General features: G+C 42.0%; 1 protein-coding gene across 2 annotated transcripts in view; it reads right to left on the reverse strand.

The window, feature by feature from the left end:
- The window catches only part of CRPPA (CDP-L-ribitol pyrophosphorylase A), a 91168-nt gene extending 69085 nt beyond the window's left edge, over positions 1-22083 (reverse strand). Inside the window, exons 1-2 of one of the 2 annotated variants that reach the window (XM_063303725.1) lie at positions 21661-22083; positions 14222-14501 (exon numbers count right to left, since the gene is read on the reverse strand). In XM_063303725.1, coding sequence (XP_063159795.1) covers positions 14222-14501; positions 21661-21869 — 489 coding nt within the window. In that variant the 5' untranslated portion in view covers positions 21870-22083. Of the gene's footprint in view, positions 1-14221; positions 14502-15295; positions 15451-21660 lie in introns of those variants that run through there. The other variant, XM_063303726.1, reaches the window with a different exon arrangement.
- Between the last annotated feature and the right edge of the window lie 1918 nt (positions 22084-24001).

The raw sequence follows: 24001 nt of genomic DNA on the forward strand, positions 1-24001 counted from the left end.
CGCCAGCGATGACCGAACCTCAACTTCGCGTAAGTGAGGGAGGCGAAGAGGAGCGGGAGGTGGCCAAAAGCCGGCCAGCGCTAACCTCGAGAGCGCAAAGAGCAGCACGTCGGGAGTTGCGAGATACCCAATTGGACGAGCTGCTGACATCCATACAGGAGAGTCTCAGGAGTGAACAGAGATCTGTTATGGAAAGAACCACGGGGAGGGGGTCTCCCCAATTGTCCTGGGAGCACGAAGTCCCCTTGTCACCGAAGGTGGTGATAACCAACCAACCCCCGGAGGAGCCGGTCACTCCGGCCCGTATGAGGGCATTGGAAGATAAAATGGATTTAATAGTGACGATCCTCAAGGATCTACCCAGAGAGGATCAGCCCAGAGAGGCAGAGCCCACCCCGGAGGATTGGGAGGAAGAGCCGTCACAGTACCCCAGGCACAGCACCCTGTCGACCCGGGGGAGAAGTAAGACTCGATCAGCCCATCAAAGGGGAGAGCGAGAGGCAAGACCTCCTAGGGATCGACCACCTGTGGGGGCTCGGCGTACGCTGTCATTCGCGGCACCGCCACAGCCAGCTGAGCCGGTAAGAACCTTCCCACCATTTGGAGTGAAGTTTGATGGGGATCCCGCAACGCTCTCCTTCTTTATTACGAATGCCAAGCATTATATAGAAGATTGGGGTCGGAACTTTCAGTCTGAACATGGCAAGGTCAATTTCATTGCCAACAAGCTGAGAGGAAGGGCAGCGGATTGGTATGTGCAACTATGCCAAGCTGAGGCAACTGAGTTAGAGGACTTCGATGAATTTTTGTGGGCACTCAAGGAGCATTTCGAAGACCCCCTAGCTCAAGAAACGGCCAAAAATGACCTGCGCAAACTCTACCAAGGGTCCCTCTCAGTTGCTAAATATGCGTTGGAGTTTAAAGCTTTAGCAGGAAAAGTGGAAGACTGGTCTGAGCCAACAATCATCGAATTGTTCAAGCAGGGGCTAGAACCCGAAATCCTTCGATGGGCGCTAGGCAGAGACGATCCCAAAACGCTATATGGGTGGATTCAGTTGGCGGGAAGCGCAGAAAATGCCCTACGAACCTACGCCCATACCAAAGAGCTTAGACAAACACGTCTTGCTAGAGGAGCGCGCACATCTGGACTTGCCAGCCGCCCCAAACCGAAAACCTGGGAAGAGGAGAGGGAGCAACGGTTCTCCAAGGGTCAGTGCCTCAGATGTGGGAAAGACGGGCATCGAGCCACGTCGTGCCCGAGACGCCGTCCTGAGGAACGACAGACGAAACCCACGGTAAAGACGCCTGCTCCTGCTCCACCGCGAAAACTGAAGGCGGCCCTCGCAGAACTGGACCCCCCCGACCTACCCTTCGGAGAAGAGGAGGAAGAGTTGCAATTCGAGCAGCCGGCGGGAAAAGCCTACCACCTGCCCTGAAGGGCGCCCTAGGGCAGGTGGAAGAAACCGGGCGTAACCATGATTCGGTGAGTGGAAACTTCCCCACACTGACTGTTAAAGTTAAACTGAGCTCAAAAACCAAAACTGTGGAAGTGTGGGCCATGCTAGACTCGGGTTGCTCCCGTTCCCTAATGCACCCTGACGTGGTAGCAGCTCTCGAACTGCCCACGTTCCCTTTGGCAAGACCCATGATTTTCACCCAATTGGATGGAACTATGGCGGGAGGGAAAGCAGTCAATCTTTCCACGGGACTGGTCGCTTTGCAGATGGGCTCCCATCAAGAAAAGCTGCCATTTGTGGTAGCTCCAGTGGGGGGCCCTCTGGTAATCCTGGGAATGCCTTGGTTTGTGCAACAAAACCCTTTTATCAACTGGCTCCATAGAACTGTAACGTTTGCAGATGGATTTTACAAAGTACCCGAAAAGGACTTACTGGAGGACATGGAGGGTGGAGGGGTAGCGTATACTACTGTGCAAACGCTTCACCCTCTTGAAGGACTACCCAATCAGTATCAGGATTTTGCTGAAGTATTTGGGGAAAAAGAAGCGGATCGCTTGCCACCCCACCGAAAAACGGACTGTGCCATTGAGTTTTTACCAAATGTAAAATTGCCTCACCCAAAAATATACCCCATGTCTCCCAAAGAGCTTACCACGCTAAGGGAGTTCATTGACAAAAACCTGGCTAGGGGTTTCATTGAGCCGGCAAATTCCCCGGTAGGAGCTCCTGTCCTATTTCGGCCAAAAAAGGATGGGTCATTAAGACTCTGTACCGATTTCCGCGGGCTCAATGCGGTCTCAATATTAAATAAATATCCTTTGCCCCTGATCAAAGATATGTTATCACATCTGGCCAGAGGCAAAATCTTCTCAAAACTGGATTTGAGAGAAGCTTATTTTCGCATTCGCATAAGGAAAGGGGATGAGTGGAAAACAGCATTTAACTGTCCTCTTGGGGCTTTCCAATATAAAGTCTTACCTTTTGGTTTATCTGGGGCACCCGGGGTTTTTATGCAGTTAATCAATGAGGTCTTGCATGACCACCTATTTAAAGGGGTACTGGTATATTTGGATGATGTATTGATTTATACTGAAACCATGTCAGAACATATCCACTTGGTGCGTCAAGTATTGGCTAAATTGAAAAAAGCAGAGTTGTACGCAAAACTGTCAAAATGTGCGTTTCATCATTCGCAAATTGATTACCTAGGTTACCGAATTTCAGCTCAGGGCATTGAAATGGACCCTGCAAAAGTAGAAGCTATTGTGGCATGGGAGCCTCCTCGTACCAGGAGACAATTACAAAGTTTCCTTGGATTCTCTAATTTCTATCGGGCATTCGCCCAAAATTTTGCAGAAATCGCCCTCCCCCTTACGGAACTGTTAAAAACCAAAGGACAGGGGGATACGCGACGTTCGAAGAACCCAGGCGCGCTCCTTAAATGGACTCCTGCCTGTCAGCAAGCGTTTGAAACGCTCAAACAACTTTTTACCACAGAACCAATTTTACAGCATCCAAACCCCTCTAAACCCTTCGTGGTACAAGTCGATGCTTCTGATTTTTCCATAGGCGCAATTTTGTTACAATCTGACCAATCTGGCGATTTAAAACCCTGTGCCTACCTCTCTCGCAAATTCACTGAAACAGAGAGACGATGGCACGTTTGGGAAAAGGAGGCTTTTGCTGTAAAAACGGCTTTAGAGACATGGCGACACCTATTGGAAGGTACTTCCAACCCTTTTGAGGTCTGGACTGACCATAAAAACCTGGAAGCTCTAAGCACCAGCCGAAAACTCAGTCCGAAACAGCTGCGCTGGGCTGAGTTCTTCAGCCGCTTTGACTTCACTCTTAAATTTATACCAGGCAAGAAAAACTTTTTGGCTGATGCACTCTCGCGCAGACCCCAAGATGCTGGCCCAGGGCCAACGGTCCAAGGCACCGTCTGGACCGACAAACAATTAAGTCTGGCAGCGGTGACTCGCAGCCAGACCCGAGCACAATCGACTCCGCCTCCAGCCGCTCAGCCTTCCAGCGGCTCGCCTCCCTTGTCAATTCCCTCCGATTTGCAACAACAATTGCTCTCCCACCTTAAAACAGATACTTGGTTACAAACCAACAGACACATGTTAACTTTCACCGATGATCTTGCCTGGCGCAACGATCGTCTCTATGTACCCGAAGCAATGCGAAAAACCATACTCCAGCGCTGCCACGATGACAAACTAGCCGGGCATTTCGGCTACGTGAAAACTTTGCACCTCGTTCGCCGCCAATTCTGGTGGCCCACTTTACTCAAAGACTTAAAGGAATATGTCACGGCGTGCCCTGTATGTGCGGCGATAAAGCGCAAACCGGGCAAGCCCCAGGGTCTCCTTCAACCCGTGGCCACTCCGTCTGTCCCTTGGCAAGATATCTCCATGGATTTTATCGTTGATCTACCCCCTAGTCAACGAAAAACTGTCATTTGGGTCGTCAAAGACTTTTTCTCCAAACAAGCCCACTTTATCCCATGCGCTTCTATCCCCACCGCACAACAGCTGGCACGCCTCTTCCTCATCCACGTGTACCGCCTCCACGGTATCCCCGCCCGTTTGGTGAGTGACAGAGGCACACAATTTACGTCACAATTTTGGCGGGCATTTTTAAAACTTTTGGGTACGAAACAATCACTTTCTACTGCTTGGCATCCGGAAACGGACGGATCTACAGAGGCGGTTAATTCTACATTAGAACAATACCTCAGAGCTTTTGTTAACTACCAACAAGACAACTGGGTCGATCTACTCCCATTTGCTGAGGTCGCTTACAACAATTCCATTCATCAAACCACTGGTCAAGTTCCCTTTAAAACAGTTTTTGGACGTGAATTTGTTCCTATTCCTGAACTTCCTCATCCTCAACCACTCCCAGCCACCCTCGCTGGCTGGGCAGACTCTCTCAAAGACTCATGGTCTAATATTCTACTCGCTCTCCACCATGCCCAAGCTACCTATAAACGCCATGCTGATGCCAAGCGTTCCCCAGAACCATCCTTTGCAGTCGGGGATAAAGTCTACTTATCAACTAAATTTATCAAGTCCCCACAACCCTCTAAAAAACTTGGTCCTAAATTTGTCGGTCCTTTTCCAATTGTTGCTCAGCTCAACCCTGTTACGTTTAAACTTGATTTACCTCACAACCTTAAACGTTTACATCCTGTTTTCCATTGTAGCTTACTCAAACCCTGCCTGTCATCGGACCGTTGGCATCCGCAACCCACTCCTCCACCTCCCCTCATGATAGACAACCAGCAGCACTTCGAGGTGGCATCTATTCTCGATTCCAGACGCCAGCGCTCTACTCTACAATACCTCGTCCGCTGGAAACATTTCCCTCATCCTGAATGGGTTGCTGCTCCAGACGTGCATTCTCCTCGTCTCGTAGCCCAATTTCACTCTGCCTATCCTGACAAACCGGCTCCCTGATTTCTTTTGGGGGGGCAATATGTCATGTTCTCATTTTAATGTCTGGTTAACATTGTAACGTTTCACATGTCATTCTCTGTTCCGTATCCCTTCACCCGGGGTTTTTCCATTCTGTTGCACTCCCTTGTTTTGAGGGCTTGGAATGCATGTTTGGGTTTGCGCTCCTGTTCAAGGTTACGTTCCCAGGCGCGTCTAACGGCATTCAGCACCTGGGAGGGGGAGCGTCCTGACGGGCGACGGGGCGGGACCTGCCCACAAGCAAGGCTTTTAAGTTTGTATTTGGCGCGCTTTTGCTCATTCTCAGCTTTCTCTGTATTTGCATACTATTCCTTTAATAAATCAGTTATCTTTAAGCCCGAGCTTGTGAGACTGAGTATTTGGGTTTAGACAATCATTACAGTAAGATAAATGATGTTATCTACCAGGAGCCAGGAAGCATGCCTTCTGTCACAGTGCCTCTCTGGAATGAGGTCCCCCCAGAGATTCGTGTGGTTCCCACCCTGATGGCATTCCAGAACACCTTGAAAACCTGGCTATTCTCCCAGGCCTCGGGGTAGGGTGGTCCCCTTGTAGCAGAGAACAAAAAAGCATAATTCAAACTTAGTACATTAATTTAGTATGGTATACACACACACACACACACATATATATATATATATATATATATATACACACACACACACACACACATACATACGTACACACACACAATATTTTATTTTATAATATATATAAAATAAAATATTCCGTTTCAGAGGAAATTATGACTAGTTAAAAAAACCCAACTCCTTTGCTTGGAGCAAACATTTACCTTAGCTTGGCTTGGGAGTAAGCTTAATGCTTTGAAGATGGTGAGAAGCTCTGGATCAGGTTTGCACAACATCTTTTAAAAAGTGGTAAATTTAAAGCTGCTGCAGTGCCACCAGCTCCAACTCTTCTGCAGCTCCACTAGCTACTGAACAGCTGATCAGTACTTCTACTATTTGTGACCCATGAGGATTTTTTATTTATCAATGTGGCCCTTTTCTCTTGATGAGTTGTGCAGGCCTGCTTTATATAATGGAAATTATAGTTAATTTCAACCAGTAACAGATTACATGGAATATGATGGAGTCCAGATGAGCTACCCATCTTGTTCAGGATGTGCTAGGGGTAACATGCACAATGGTGAAGCTGACATGAAAGATCAGGCCTGTCATAGTTTGATGGTGAATCTCGTCATCTGCCATAGCAGAGATTAGTGGCCCATGGATGAAATGGCTTAAAGAAGTTCTTCCTCCTTTTTGGGTCATGCAGGTCCCAAGAAAATGTCTTGAGTTCAGAGGGCCTTAAATAAGTGGAGAACAGGAAAAAGCATAGCATATTTAAAATGCCACTGACAGGTATATTGACTATGCCCATATCAGATCCAAGGCAATTTTCCTTCTTTGAATTTGAATAGCTGCACATCGCTACAATAAACAATATCTAATGAATTTTTCTAATAAATGAGATACATAGCATTCAAGATGAATTCAAGGCAGAATGCAACAAGAGTGAAGTACTAGCACCATATTCACTTTGTTCCAGAAGTCTGGATTCTGATTTAAAAATAAGACTAATGAAGCCTTGCTGGCTTATCTAGACACTCCCACTGTCAGGAAAACCAATAATAACCAGTAATGAAGCAGCTTCAACAACTATGTTTGCCTGATCATAAGTCCGAATTAGAATTCTGGGTTATTGTTACATGTGAATAAGCTTTGTTTCTTTTGTAGCTAATACAAGGAAGAAGGAATTCTTTTTGCTAACTTATAAAGCTGAGTAAGAAAAGCTGCTGAGTTATTGTTAGGTAACAAGTTACTGCATGTTTATGCAAGAACAGTAGCTTGCTTTACAATTACACTGAGGCAAATTGGAAATCAGAAAAAAGATTCATGGCTTAAGGCTGTTGATCATTTAAGTTATGGTCTTGCACTTTTCAATGAAATGACATGCACTAATTGCATTAGGAATGTTTTGAAGAGATCCCTGGAGCCTGGCAGGGATGAGGAGGGGGGAGCCAAGAGATGGTGCACTTCTAAAGCCCTTGCTTCCAAGAATATTTATCCATGCTAACAAAAACCCACTAAAGCAGTTTTAAGGACTACTTTCCACCACGTATATTCAATGATGTTCTTGAGGTCGACTAGAAATAACAAATTGTAGGGTTATTCTGCTTCAGGTACTCGTATCTTGAAAAAGAGGGAAAGTTAGGATATCCAAGAAAAGCTGGCTCATATTGGGTGTACACTTGCATTACATTTTATATATTTCCTCACTGCATTTCCTCCCAAAATGGAGCCCTAACAGTTTTGAGCAAAAAGAAATCCAATAATTTCAAAAGACAAATGATGACAAACTTACTGAAAATAAAAGTACTATAATAAATCTGTAACTTTTAATTCAAGAAACAACCAATTCAGTTCATAAACCACTATAAAATCATAGATAAATAAAATAAACACAGAGCTCTAGAAAGTTTTATAGTATGTGTGTGTAGTGTGTGTTTATATATAGCTGTATAGTTAAGGCGAATTTCAGGTCACTATCTATATAAAGCTTGAAAATTCTGCTTGTAATAATGCAAAATCTTCAGCAAAGGATCATTACCTTGTGGTGGTGCTGGAGCTTGAGCACCTCAATGATGCCATGAGCTAAACCGTGAAGGGCCACCCAAGATGGGAAGGTCATGACAGAGAGGTCAGACTAAATGCGATCCCTGGGAAGGTAATGGCAACCCACCCCAGTATGCTTGCCATGAAAACTAAATGGATCAGTACAACCAGAGATATGTCGGTATACCATTGGAAGAGGAGACCCCCAGGTCGGAAGATGGTCAAAATGCTACTGGGGAGGAACAGAGGATGAGTTCAACTAGCCCCAGACGTGATGACGCAGCTAGCTCAAAGCCGAAAGGACGGCTAGCAGCCGACAGTGCTGGTGGTGAACGGCAAATCCGATGTTCTAAGGATCAACACACCATCGGGACCTGGAATGTAAGATCTATGAGCCAGGGCAAATTGGATGTGGTTATTGGTGAGATGTCAAGATTAAAGACAGACATTTTGGGCATCAGTGAACTGAAATGGACTGGAATGGGCCACTTCACATCAAATGACCACCAGATCTACTACTGTGGACAAGAGGACCACAGAAGAAATGGCGTAGCCTTCATAATTAATAGTCAAGTAGCTAAAGCAGTGCTTGGATACAATCCAAAAAACGATAGAATGATCTCAATTCGAATTCAGGGCAAGCCATCTAACATCACAGTGATCCAAATATACGCCCCAACCACAGAGGCTGAAGAAGCTAAAGTAGAGCAGTTCTATGAGGATCTGCAGCACCTACTGGACAACACGCCTAAAAGAGATGTTATTTTCATCACAGGAGACTGGAATGCTAAGGTGGGCAGTCAAATGACACCTGGAATTACAGGTAAGCATGGCCCGGGAGAACAAAACGAAGCAGGACCTAGGCTAATAGAATTTTGCCAAGACAACTCACTCTGCATAACAAACACTCTCTTCCAACAACCTAAGAGATGGCTTTATACATGGACTTCACCAGATGGACAACACTGAAATCAGATTGACTACATCCTTTGCAGCCAAAGGTGGCGGACATCTATACAGTTGGTAAAAACAAGACCTGGAGCTGACTGTAGTTCCGATCATGAACTTCTTCTTGCACAATTTAGGATCAGACTAAAGAGATTAGGGAAGACCCACAGATCAGCTAGATATGAGCTCACTAATATTCCTAAGGAATATGCAGTGGAGGTGAAGAATCGATTTAAGGGATTGGACTTAGTAGACAGGGTCCCGGAAGAACTATGGACAGAAGTTCGCAACATTGTTCAGGAGGCGGCAACAAAATACATCCCAAAGAAAGAGAAAACCAAGAAGGCAAAATGGCTGTCTGCTGAGACACTAGAAGTAGCCCAAGAAAGAAGGAAAGCAAAAGGCAACAGTGATAGGGGGAGATATGCCCAATTAAATGCAAAATTCCAGAGGTTAGCCAGAAGAGATAAGGAAATATTTTTAAACAAGCAATGCGCGGAAGTGGAAGAAGACAATAGAATAGGAAGGACAAGAGACCTCTTCCAGAAAATTAGAAACATCAGAGGTAAATTCCAGGCAAAAATGGGTATGATCAAAAACAAAGATGGCAGGGACCTAACAGAAGAAGAAGAGATCAAGAAAAGGTGGCAAGAATATACAGAAGACCTGTATAGGAAGGATAACAATATCGGGGATAGCTTTGATGGTGTGGTCAGTGAGCCAGAGCCAGACATCCTGAAGAGTGAGGTTGAATGGGCCTTAAGAAGCATTGCTAATAACAAGGCAGCAGGAAATGACGGCATCCCAGCTGAACTGTTCAAAATCTTGCAAGATGATGCTGTCAAGGTAATGCATGCTATATGCCAGCAAATTTGGAAGACACAAGAATGGCCATCAGATTGGAAAAAATCAACTTATACCCCCATACCAAAAAGGGGAAACACTAAAGAATGTTCAAACTATCGAACAGTGGCACTCATTTCACATGCCAGTAAGGTAATGCTCAAGATCCTGCAAGGTAGACTTCAGCAATTCATGGAGCGAGAATTGCCAGATGTACAAGCTGGATTCAGAAAAGGCAGAGGAACTAGCGACCAAATTGCCAATATCCGCTGGATAATGGAAAAAGCCAGGGAGTTTCAGAAAAACATCTATTTCTGTTTTATTGACTATTCTAAAGTCTTTGACTGTGTGGACCATAACAAATTTGGCAAGTTCTTAGTGGTATGGGGATACCAAGTCATCTTGTCTGCCTCCTGAAGAATCTGTATAACGACCAAGTAGCAACAGTAAGAACAGACCACGGAACAACGGACTGGTTTAAGATTGGGAAAGGAGTACGGCAGGGCTGTATACTCTCACCCTACCTATTCAACTTGTATGCAGAACACATCATGCAACAAGCTGGGCTTGAGGAATCCAAGGCTGGAGTTAAAATCTCTGGAAGAAACATTAACGATCTCAGATATGCAGATGATACCACTTTGATGGCTGAAAGCGAAGAGGAACTGAGGAGCCTTACGATGAAGGTGAAAGAAGAAAGTGCAAAAGCTGGCTTGCAGCTAAACCTCAAAAAAACCAAGATTATGGCAACCAGCTTGATTGATAACTGGCAAATAGAGGGAGAAAATGTAGAAGCAGTGAAAGACTTTGTATTTCTAGGTGCAAAGATTACTGCAGATGCTGACTGCAGTCAGGAAATCAGAAGACGCTTAATCCTTGGGAGAAGAGCAATGACCAATCTCGATAAAATAGTTAAGAGCAGAGACATCACACTGACAACAAAGGTCCGCATAGTTAAAGCAATGGTGTTCCCCGTAGTAACATATGGCTACGAGAGCTGGACCATAAGGAAGGCTGAGAGAAGGAAGATCGATGCTTTTGAACTGTGGTGTTGGAGGAAAATTCTGAGAGTGCCTTGGACTACAAGAAGATCAAACCACTCCAGGAAATAAAGCCAGACTGCTCACTGGAGGGAATGATATTAAAGGCAAAACTGAAATACTTTGCTCACATAATGAGAAGACAGGACACCCTGGAGAAGATGCTGATGCTAGGGAGAGTGGAGGGCAAAAGGAAGAGGGGCCGACCAAGGGCAAGATGGATGGATGATATTCTAGAGGTGACGGACTCGTCCCTGGGGGAGCTGGGGGTATTGACGACCGACAGGAAGTTCTGGTGTGGGCTGGTCCATGAAGTCACGAAGAGTCGGAAGCAACTAAATGAATAAACATCAACAATAATGTAAAATATTAACTGTTATAATTCAAGTATTTCAATTACTTTTTTTGGGAGGGAAATGTGATTGTATGAAACTAATAATTAGCGTGGATGCCATGCTATCATAAAAATACGTGTAATATAAATCATATCTAACAGATTAATAAATGCTCAAAGAATCAGACTGGGATTACAAGGACTGGCAGTGGACCAAGTATTACCCCTGCATAAACAAAGGCATCTGGCTGGAACTATGAGGTTGGTATAATGTATTTCTTGTTATGGAACTTGGCAGCATTCAAAAATCAGATATTATTATAATCACCATTCATATCAAAAGCTGTATTTATGTATTTGACTCAGTGTAAATCATACACAACTAAATGTATATCTGAATGTCTAAACATCCTTATTTTAACTTTTTTTTGCCATTGATGAAATAAGAATCCAAGTTTTTTTTAAAAAGCACAAGTACAAACATTAACTTATATTTGAAGCTATAACAGATTATAAATTGAGGCTTTAGTTATAGTATTTAAAGTTTCAGGGAGAGAATTGGACTTTTAATTCAATACTTTTTGCAGTTAAAGAGACTTCTGTCAGTCCTATCTTTCAGGATTGACAAGTTTCTCTAAAAAAAAAAAACCCGCTGAAAACATTCTCTTTGTGGTACTGTTAAAATTGCTGGCAATAGAACGTTGCTAGGGGCTTTGGAATGCTGCCTTCTTCTGTTTCCACTACCTTCCACAACTTGTATTGGCAACAAAAAATAGGTTTCTAGAAATGTATAATTTTAATTATAATTGCTTCAAAACATAAATGGAATTTAATTGGTTACAAAGCTATATTCTAACATAATCAGGCGATTGTTTCATACAATTAATTTACTAAGGCATAATTTAGTAGTTCTTATAAGCTGCACGTTTTGAATCCTGCAGGCAAATAACAAACTGATTAGTAAATGTAATAAAGTAATTTATTCTACTGACAAGTGGAATTAAAAAGTGCAATATCCTACTTGATCAATTGCCATTTTAAGAACATTAAGACTTCATACAATTATGCTATCCATATGGTATGCAGAAAACTGAATTTACAGTATCATTGTTGCATGAGTGATTTAATGTTATGCTTCAGCCAGGTTTTTTTTAAAAAACTAGGAAGTCTAAATACATAATGTAAAAAGGAAATAATTACTCTTCATAAAGAAGGTTCAACAAAGCAGTATTTATGTAGATCTCTCATTCATCCCACATCACGTCTTAGGGTAGGCTTTCTATACAGTATTTTTCCTATGTGGTCATCACCCTAAATAGGGAAGGATTTAGGATGACACTTCAGTTTACTGTGCCAAAAAGAGAGCATGTTTATATTGTTTTTCTGCAGATCCAGGCACTAGCTATACATAGGCTCTGCACAGGAGCAAATTTAAAGTATGAATATAAAACGTATTTCTAATTATATTATATTGTATTTTCTATTTGTAACATAATTTCTATTAACAGATACTTAAAACAAACCCTCAGGATCATTAATGAGCTTTTCAAAGGCATTAAGAGTTGGATGGTGGATCTCCATATAGTAATTCCTCCCTCTCTACTTGCCATTTGTATTATGGGTCTATTTATTATTTAATTGCTCACAGAGATTGCACCTAAACTGGACCACAATTGCAGCATAACTATTCCATTCCTTATTTCAGGAAAGGTGAATACTGAACAGGCTCCTTCATTTATTTGAATGTGATATTTTATCTGTTCAGTTCTATGCTTCTCATTGAAGACAAGATGTAGCAAAACTGGGTTTACTGTATTTTTTTAATTTATTTTCATCCTTTTCCTTCTCTTTTTTTAAAAAAATATTTTTATTGAAGAATTTTTTTACAATACAAATCAAAAGAAAAATCAAAGTAAAAAGAAAAGAAAAGTGGTAAATAAATAGAAAAGAAATGAAAGAAAAAAGAAAAAGCTATGAAGAAGTAGCTTCCAATCTTCTTTATAGCAGTTATAAATGCATTTATATTTTATCCTCTCTCTCTTAAGGTTACTTCATGGCTCCCTTCCTTCCACATTCTACCCTTTCTAATTATCAAACCCATAAATCACAAGTTAATTTTTTTCCATTTTCAGCAAAAAGTCCAAAACTGGGTTTACTTAATCAAAAATCACACATTTTCTTCTAAATTCATTCTGGAGATAAATATACTTTAAAATCTCACTACCCAATCCTGAAATGATAAGCTCAAAACAGGAATTCTAAATTTATCTTTGCTCTTACTAATTTTTTTTCCTGAAATCTTAAGTAAGATGGAGGTATATTCTATGTCTCATACTCAAATGACTAGCTAATTATAAACAACTCCTTTTACCAATAACATTGTATGACCAAATATATATTTTCTCTTTAAAGAAGTATATCAACAAAATTCTTCATTGATTCTTATTTAAAAAGTAATTCTTTAATCCTAGTCACAAGGATTACTAGTGTTTTTCTTTTAGAAAAAGTTTTTTCTTTTTCTTTTGTATATTGATGTCTTTTTTCCTTTCATTCATTTTACTCTGACCCCATCAAATGCTTCTCTCATCCCTTCCCTCCACTAATGCCCCACTCTCTTAAGTTTTTGGTTGTTTTCCTTACAACAAAGTGGCCAGTTAACACTTTCATTTTTCAGTGTAATTGATTAATGCTTCCTCATATAGGAGAGAAGGGATTCTACTAAATAGTTTGGCAAAATATTTAGAATATTCTGATGTACTGTATGAAATATTGATAATTGAAAATACAACATATTCAGTCAAAAGTAATATGATTAATATTAATTGTAATAATTATTTCAATTATGTCTGTTCTTAATTATGTTAATTATTTCTGACACCTATAACATACTTTTGATTCTGTGGCTAATAAACTAAAGAAACTCACAAAAGTAAGGGTTAGTACTTAGTTATCCTATTAGTCAATTCAAATTCAATATTCAGTATTTCATTGGTTTAACCCTTTAAATTATAGAAAAGTAAACAATCTGCTACTTATTAAACTTTTAGATGAAATCTGATAAGCCAATAAAACATTTTGCTATATACGTGCATGTGACTAAATTCCTTAAAAGAAAATTTAATATATTTTACTGAAGTTAATTAGATTTTCAGATAAGGGCTAAAATTCAAAGGTTACAAGGCAAGCACAATAATTTTAATGCCCAATGGTATTTTTCTCTAAGTATCCCATTCCACATGATTTACTACAAACTGCAATTAACATACATCCATTTTCAAAAGCAATGTGCCCATTTTGTACTGGGGACTCATCTCCATTCAAGAAAAACGAATTAAAAGTTGCCATGTGCATAGTACTTGTACCTTGTTTCCTGAATTTTTGGATATTAGTCAAAAATTCTTAGTTAAGCACATCAATGGAGAGCATCAGGATGAGAAAGACTGAACTACATATTCTTATTGTGCGGCATTAGAGATCTTTATGATTTTAAAATACTTACCCCATGCTCTTTGGCAGCCATAACCACTTTAAAAATAATATCCTCCTCAACAAATGGTCTCACAGCATCATGGATTACTATTATTTCTGGTTTCTGGAGTGGAGAGCAGAATGTATTTTCTTTCACAAATATTTTCAATCCATTGAAAATAGATCTATGACGGGTTAGTCCACCTTCCACTACCGTTGTCCGCTCATGACCATATTTTCTAATGATAGATTTCATTATTTCAATATTCTCTGGAGAGACCACCACAACAATATCAGAAATCCAGTTGATTCTGTAAGACATTGAAGAAAATAATTTAATGTCTAAATGTTCTTGGGACATACTTAATGTTTAAACTTTCTTCTAATTGTAAAATAAATGTATTTATTTGTAAAAATAGCTTCCAAACTTTTGGCCATACATGCATACATACATACACATACTGCTTTAGAACCTCAGAAGAAAAACAAATAAAAGCAAACATGCACTTTCACAAACTATAGTGAAGCAATTACCATACTGGGCAAATAATGTTTTATATAATATAGTAAATTTATATTATATATATATATATATATATATATATATATATATATATAATATAGTAAATTTATAACTAAGTACAACACAATAAATCAACATTAAATAAATATAAATATTACAATATTATTGTTAATAATAATCAATTTAATAATTGATTTAAGACATTTCCTAATACTTTTTTACATTTGTTTTATCCCACCTTTATTATTTTATAAATAACTCAAGGCGGCGAACATACCTCATACTCCTTCCTTCTCCTATTTTCCCCACAACAACCCTGTGAGGTGGGCTGGGCTGAGAGAGAGTGACTGGCCCAAGGTCACCCAGCCGGCTTCATGCCTAAGGTGGGACTAGAACTTACAGTCTCCTGGTTTCTAGCCCGAAGCCTTAACCACTAGACCAAACTGGCTCTCATAATGTAATAATCAATATAAACAAATCCTAAAACTAGCAAAAAATACATATAATTCTATAGTGAATAATTACAAAAAAGGTATTTCCAGCTTCATAAAGATCCTGCCAAAAATGCATTTTTAAACTTACAGAGATCAGGCTCCAAATATAACTTTCACAAAATAGGAGCTAAATGGGAAAAAGCCCTTGTGGAGATACTAAAAGAAAAAATATGAAGCAAGTACAATATCCAGATGACAACATGAGAAAAATGAAGTGACCTTGAAACAATATCCTGAAGTAAGCTCTAGCTCAGAGTTTCTCAACCAGGGTTCCATGGAACCCGAGAGGTCACTAGGAGTTCCCTGGGAGATCACAATTTATTTTAAAAATTATTTCAAATTCAGGCAACTTCACATTAAAACGGTAAGTTTCATTCTTTATTTTTAGTTTAAGAACTCTGTTAATGCATATATACAGGCCTACACTTGAAACGAATATAGTAATTTTCTAACTTCTGGCTTATATTTGAGCCTGAATGTATAGGAGTTCCTCAAGGCCTGAAAAATATTTCAAGGGCTCCTCCAGGGTCGAAAGGTTGAGAAAGGCTGCTCTAGCTCAACCTAATGAGCTGGCATGACATCCTTAGTGTCTAGCTGGTCAAAACTTGTTCTTATCTGCTCTCAGGTAAAAATGTTTACTCAATATGTTGGTGTAAAAAGTCTTCTCGAAGAACAGATATGCACCATTTTTATTATGTAACTTTGCTTGATCATTCGTTATTAATTACATGAAAATTAGTTATATGTATACTGGAAATATATATATATTGGTCTTATTTCTACCCAAGTGCCTTCTTCCTTTCTAGAGAAGTGCCCAATGATTTTTTTTCCCTTAATGGAATAAAGAAGCACCTGTTAACTCTTTTCAACTTGTTGTTTCACAAATACATTTTAACATAAGGAAAAACTAATCGACTAATTGCACTACCAAGCTGAGTGCAAAAATTGATTCATAATCAACTTTTTCAAATAATTGGATGTTCTTGTAGAGATAATCCAGATAGTCAACCCAGCATTTAAACTGATAATGCTCCCAAAGATCCAACCAATGTAGGACCGGTGAAAAGGAGAATTAGGGATATATCAGGAGACAGCCAGAACCAATTAGATTCACCAATAAATCTTCATTTGTTTTTTACTCACCTAACCCTCACACCAAATTGAAACACAGGCCTATAGAAAGTCTAAACCTAAACCTATCTTTATTTTATTGCCAATAAACATGCTCTACCCTAAGATTTTTTTTTTTAATCCATTCAATCACCCCCGATTCTCGGAGACTGCCTGGACAAGTCCTTGCGGTTTTCTTGGCAGATTTTTCAGAAGTGGTTTGCCACTGCCTTCTTCCTAGGGCTGAGAGAGAGTGACTGGCCCAAGGTCACCCAGTTGGCTTTATGCCTAAGGTGAGACTAGAACTCATGGTCTCCCAGTTTCTAGTCTGGTGCCTTAATCACTGCACCAAATTGGCTCTCCATCCTAAGAATTACCCTTCAGGAAATCCCTACTGTAACATGAACGTTAAGACAAACACTGATCATAAAAGCTAACCTTCTTCATTAAATATAACCTAGGTGAAAGGTCCCCTGTGCAAGCACCAAGTCACGTCTGACCCTTTGGGGGGACGTCGCTTTCACGTTTTCCTGGCAGACTATAGCGGGGTGGTTTGCCATTGCCTTCCCCAGTCATCACCTTCCCCAGCAAGCTGGGTACTCATTTTACCAACCTCGGAAGGATGGAAGGCTGAGTCGACCTGAGCCGGCTACCCAAGAATCCAGCTTCCACTGGGATCGAACTCGGGTTGTGGGGAGAATTTCGGTTGCAATACTGCCACCTACCACTCTGCGCTACACAAGGCTCTCAAATATAACCTTAGAAACCCTAAATTCACCATACTAACTGTAGAAATTTTGTACTGTAAATGTTATCCCAGAAAGCAATCCCTGCGGTAACATGACTTTAAGACTACCACTAAGGGTAAAAGCTCACCCTAAAGCTAACCCTCATACCAGACTGAACCTTAGACCTCAAAGAAGCCAAACTCTAACCCTATCTTCCCCTGCATGGCAAAATAAATTATTTACCCTTATATCCCCCTATAACATACATCTACCATAAAAAGTCAAAGCTAACCTTCATGCTAAGGGACGCGGTGGCGCTGCGGGTTAAACCGCTGAGCTGCCGATCGGAAGGTCAGCGGTTCAAAACCACGTGGCGGGGTGAGCTCCCGTTGCTCGTCCCAGCTCCTGCTCACCTAGCAGTTCGAAAACATGCAAATGTGAGTAGATCAATAGGTACCGCTTTGGCGGGAAGGTAACGGCGTTCCGTGAGTCATGCTGGCCACATGACCCGGAAGTGTCCTATGGACAACGCCGGCTCTAAAGGCTTAGAAACGGAGATGAGCACCGCCCCCTAGAGTCGGACACGACTGGACTTTACGTCAAGGGAAACCTTTACCTTTACCTAACCTTCATGCCAAACTAAACCTACTAGAATTTTTTTAATGTAAAAGTTACCCTAACAGGCAACCCTACTATAACATGAATGTAAGACTACCACTAACCATAAGAGCTCATCCAAAACCTTGCCCTCCCATTAAATGCTATCTTAGACCTCAAGAAAACCTAACCCTAACCTTAATTTTACACTAATGCCAAGTGTTTTACCGCAAAGGTTATCTTACGAGTTCTTACTCTAAAAGTTACCCTGGCAAGGAATCCCCAAGACAATAAAAACTCAAGTAATAACATGAATATAGGACTACTACTAATGAAGAGCTTACTCAAAAGCTAATCATTGCATTAAATGTAACGACAGATCTCTTGGTAGCACATCCTAACCCTAACTACACTCTAATGCCAATATAATTTTGTACCTTAAAGGCCATCTAAGCAGACCACCCTCATATAAAATAAAGACCAACATTATATGTGCATGTGTATTTAAAAACTCACTCTAAAGCTAACTATTAAACCAAATGTAACCACAGGCCTCAAGGAATCCATAAGACCTGACACTTATGCCAATAGACTATTTTTACCCTAAAGGTTACCCTGGCAGACAATCCCACATCCTTAAATCTGACTGGCAATAGACCTAACAACTCACACTAAAGTTACCCCTCACATCAAATTGAACTACAGAGCTCAAGGAATCTTACCCTTAAACCCACCCTCACCCTAATGCCAAGCGAAGCATGCCCCTAGACTTTAAAAAGCCACCCACTGCCTCAAGCTGAACGTTTTTTTGCGTGTGTACTGTATGTGAATTGCTATGTCTACATTATTGTGTGAATATGAATGTATGCAGGTGATCTTTAAAAGACCAGGGTCCAGAATGCAGCAGTGCAAATGGTGATTTGTTGTTTATTCGTTTAGTCGCTTCCGACTCGTGACTTCATGGACCAGCCCACGCCAGAGCTTCCTGTCGGTCGTCAACACCCCCAGCTCCCCCAGGGACGAGTCCGTCACCTCTAGAATATCATCCATCCATCTTGCCTTTGGTCGGCCCCTCTTCCTTTTGTCTTCCACTCTCCCTAGCATCAGCATCTTCTCCAGGGTGTCCTGTCTTCTCATTATGTGGCCAAAGTATTTCAGTTTTGCCTTTAATATCATTCCCTCAAGTGAGCAGTCTGGCTTTATTTCCTGGAGGATGGACTGGTTTGATCTTCTTGCAGTCCAGGGCACTCTCAGAATTTTCCTCCAACACCACAGTTCAAAAGCATCGATCTTCCTTCTCTCAACCTTCCTTACGGTCCAGCTCTCACAGCCATAGGTTACTACGGGGAACACCATTGCTTTAACTATGCGGACCTTTGTTGTCAGTGTGATGTCTCTGCTCTTAACTATTTTATCGAGATTGGTCATTGCTCTTCTCTCAAGGATTAAGCATCTTCTGATTTCCTGACTGCAGTCAGCATCTGCAGTAATCTTTGCACCTAGAAATACAAAGTCTTTCACTGCTTCTACATTTTCTCCCTCTATTTGCCAGTTACCAATCAAGCTGGTTGCCATAATCTTGGTTTTTTTGAGGTTTAGCTGCAAGCCAGCTTTTGCACTTTCTTCTTTCACCTTCATCATAAGGCTCCTCAGTTCCTCTTTGCTTTCAGCCATCAGAGTGGAAAAAGCCAGGGAGTCTCAGAAAAACATCTATTTCTGTTTTATTGACTATTCTAAAGCCTTTGACTGTGTGGACCATAACAAATTGTGGCAAGTTCTTAGTGGCATGGGGATACCAAGTCATCTTCTCTGCCTCCTGAAGAATCTGTATAACGACCAAGTAGCAACAGTAAGAACAGACCATGGAACAACGGACTGGTTTAAGATTGGGAAAGGAATACGGCAGGGCTGTATACTCTCGCCCTACCTATTCAACTTGTATGCAGAACACATCATGCGACAAGCTGGGCTTGAGGAATCCAAGGCTGGAGTTAAAATCTCTGGAAGAAACATTAACAATCTCAGATATGCAGATGATACCACTTTGATGGCTGAAAGCGAAGAGGAACTGAGGAGCCTTATGATGAAGGTGAAAGAAGAAAGTGCAAAAGCTGGCTTGCAGCTAAACCTCAAAAAAACCAAGATTATGGCAACCAGCTTGATTGGTAACTGGCAAATAGAGGGAGAAGATGTAGAAGCAGTGAAAGACTTTGTATTTCTAGGTGCAAAGATTACTGCAGATGCTGACTGCAGTCAGGAAATCAGAAGACGCTTAATCCTTGGGAGAAGAGCAATGACCAATCTCGATAAAATAGTTAAGAGCAGAGACATCACACTGACAACAAAGGTCCGCATAGTTAAAGCAATGGTGTTCCCCGTAGTAACATATGGCTGCAAGAGCTGGACCATAAGGAAGGCTGAGAGGAAGATTGATGCTTTTGAACTGTGGTGTTGGAGGAAAATTCTGAGAGTGCCCTGGACTGCAAGAAGATCAAACCAGTCCATCCTCCAGGAAATAAAGACAGACTGCTCACTGGAGGGAATGATATTAAAGGAAAAACTGAAATACTTTGGCCACATAATGAGAAGACAGGACACCCTGGAGAAGATGTTGATGCTAGAGAGAGTGGAAGGCAAAAGGAAGCGGGGCAGACCAAGGGCAAGATGGATGGATGATATTCTAGAGGTGATGGATTTGACTCTGGGGGAGCTGGGGGTGTTGACGACTGACAGAAAGCTCTGGCGTGGTCTGGTCCATGAAGTCACAAAGAGTCGGAAGCAACTAAAAGAATAAACAACAACAATCCAGGAACAAGCTATGATTACTGATCATGGCTAAGGCATTTCTCCTTAAACAAGATCTGGGCCCTGCACTAAATAACAGATAATCCATTTGAATTTGGTTAAATTATTTAACTCTGTAAAATAGCAGATATTTCTAGACAATGTACATTCTAGAGCTAACCTGTCATCCTCTGTAACAGATCCTCTCTGTAAACAAAAAGTCTGGAAGCCATGCATAGAAGCATGAGATTACTAAAATGGTATTGAGAAGCACTTTGAGACATAGTAGAAGACTTATTGGTGTGGATAATCTAAGACTAGGACAGGAGAGGACAACACTGCACACCCAGCTCTGTCTGTGTATGCATCTCAGAAGTGCTAGATATAACGAAGAAATCATATTTCACCACCACCCGCTAGGGAACCGTAACTTGAACCAATGAAAGAAATGGTGGCCTAATGTGTGTCACAAAAGGCTGGGCCTAGTCCTACAGGACCCTTCGCCTGCCTCCAGATGTTCAGCACTCAAAATACAATTGCAGCCTACAAATCTATGCACACTAAATAGGAAATGTAAACGATTATGTCTGGCTGGGGAATTCTGGAAGTTGAAGTCCAGACATCTTAAAGTTGCCAAGTTTGAGAAACACTGGTGTAGTGGTTAAGGCACAAGGCTAGAAACCAAGAGACTGTGAGTTCTTAGGCTCAGAGCCAGTCCCTCTCTCTTACCCGAGGAAGCAGGTAATGGCAAACCACTTCTGAAAATGTTGCCAAGAAAACTGCCGGGACTCGTCCAGGCAGTCGCCAGGAGTCAACACTGACTCGAAGGCACACACACTGAGACACAAATAGGAAATAGCCCCAAGCTGTTCAGTGGACCCTACTACTACTCAGAACGCACGCAGCCTCGCTTCACGGGCCTCCATTCCGAGAGAGCATGAGCAGATGAGAGCCGTACGGGTGACCTGCACCCTTAGCCCTCTCCTTTGCCAAGCTTCCCACTGTGCTAAGCCGCAACCTCCCAAACCCACCGAGCCCGGACCGGCTGATCTTAGCGCCACCATCCTCTTCTCCACGCCCGCTGTGCGCGCATGCGTGGAAGGGGCGAGACCTTGGGTGCAGCTGGCCCCGTCACTCATTTTCTTCCTTCACAAGCCCATGGGAACGGGGTGCTGGGTGATGAACGTGTGTTAGGGGGAAGGGATGCAGCAGTTGTAGTACAGCTGTTTTTTACCTTTCTATTGCCCGCAGGGTGTAGCTAATTAGCGGCCTCCCCAGCACGGGACAGAACTGCTTCGGCGTGCTGCCGCCCAGCCGCTCCCCGCTTCCTCCGGCAGGTAGCACCGCTGCCACCGACACCGGCGGTGATCGCCGGCGGGGCTCGGGCTCCCCTGCTGCATCGAAGTCACCCGCTTTTCCGAGTCCGGCCCCCGGCGGCTCCATTACTGCTTCCCCCTCAGAAATTTCTGTCAGGAGGCTGCGCTCAACTCTCCTGTCTTGGATTTGAACCCCGGCCTATCTGTGAGTCGCAACCTCTTTTTAATCACCCCGCCTTCTCATGAAACAAATTATCATAGTCCCCCTTTTTAGTTTGTTTCTTTAAAGTTTTGCTGGCCCTTTAAAGGTCCCTTCGGAAGTGGAGGGGAAGCTGGAGAACGGGCGGAAGACAAGGAAAAAAGCATTTTTGTCTACTGCGCATGCGTCACACTTCTTAGCTGGATAGAAGGTGATTGGCTGGAGTAGCAAAACCTTCGTGCCTCGCAGTCAGCGAAGAAAAGCCGAACGGATGTACTTGGTTCAGACTGTCCCCAATTTTTTTCTGTGTAACGTCGAGGTGCCTTTTTCGCTCTGAGCTTTTGTCCATCACAACGTGTTTCCTCTGTTGGGCTTTTTGTAGGAACGCTCAATGACAAGAGGACTGATCAGGGATGTATGGGCATTATGTCTGAGTAACCCGTATGTTGTTGCTGACCATTTTTAAACATTGTTTTCCTAAATCTTTGTTTTTTTGTAATACGAATCTTAGTTTATAAAATACAGTTCAGTTGAAGATCTAATAATATACTTACAAGGAACTAAATATTTAATTCAGTAGTGGTTACTCCGAGTAGGCATTAATTCACATTTGCTTTGGCACTGATGAAAGACTCAAGATGCAAGTAAATACTGGTGAGAGGTGATGCCTTTAGTCACTTTCAGTCCCTTCTTCCCCTTATGATGCATTTTGGACACTTTTGAAGTTGAATTCATGGAGATGCTGTAAGAGCTAGTAGAATTTTAATTACTGCCCAAAAGAAATTGCACCATCACACAAAAGGCTTGCAATTTATACTGTGGAAATCTGGCTATTATGCATGAAAGTGACTACTAGGACCCTACTTTCCAAAGTGTCAGCAAAGTGCAGTAATTGTGGAGAAGGGGACATCCTGCCAGCAGATGCCTACTGCTCATCTGGTTGCAGGAAATGAGATGGTCCCAGCCCCCAAGAACTCCAAGCTAAGGGCAAACAAGTTAAGCTGAGCCCAAGCCCAAGTATTTAGTCAGTCCAGTTACCAAACCTGAACTGGCACCAGAATATAGTTACAGGGTCTAATAGACTTTGGTGCTACTGGAAACTTTACTGAATCATCCACTGCACCGGTGTTTCTCAACCTTGGCAACTTTAATTTTTGTGGACTTCAACTCCCAGAATTCTGAGAGTTGAAGTCCACAAAGATTAAAGTTGCCAAGATTGAGAAACATTGTACTGTGCATTCCATCTACTCAGCCTTGTATTATAATTGAAAGTAACTGATAGCTAGCTATTTTGCTTAGGTTCATTAATGGAGTGCATTGAACCACTTCAACTAATCTTCAGCAGCCATCAGGAGCAACTGCAACTTTACTTTGCCTCCCCTTTGTATTTTCCGGTAGTCTTGGGAACTGACAACTTGTAGCCTCACAATCGACATATGCACTGGGATCACAATAATATCATCTTCAGCTCTCCTGGATGCAAGACTCATTGCCTGCAGACCTCTATCAATCATCACATCACAAATGAGAGGTTGCCAGCTTGTTTTCCAAATACAGTATTTGGACTATGCAGAGCAGATGTCTTTGGGAAAAACAGTTTCAGACCTTGCCCACCTCTGTCAATTCTGTGATTGACTGCATAACAGCAGTTCTGTGATTCCATACTCTGGGAAGTCAAATTGCCAATCATTGCATAGATGTGTCAAGGTCTGCAAGGCTGGCAAACTTAAGAAACAAGAACCCCTTGGATTTCTGGAAACATCTTTACTGCTAGTAAAGTAATGTAACAGAATCTTGAAAGCTGTCAGAGCAATTGTCCTGCTCAACTTATACCTAATTAAGAAAGAGACTTGCTCTAAGTCTATTTCTCACACTTCACACCTCCTTGGAATGAGGTATCACTTTTGCAACAGTTCTTTTTCCTCCTCCACTTTCCAAGAATATGTTAGACATTCTGTCACAAGATCCTCTGAAACAGAATTGGTTGGCCTCATGGAATGCACCTGCAAAATCTGCAGATGGGTTTTGTCTATGCCTTCTGCTTCTCGGTTGGTACACCC

Source organism: Candoia aspera, chromosome 4, assembly GCF_035149785.1.
Source record: "Candoia aspera isolate rCanAsp1 chromosome 4, rCanAsp1.hap2, whole genome shotgun sequence".
NCBI lineage: Eukaryota > Metazoa > Chordata > Lepidosauria > Squamata > Boidae > Candoia > Candoia aspera.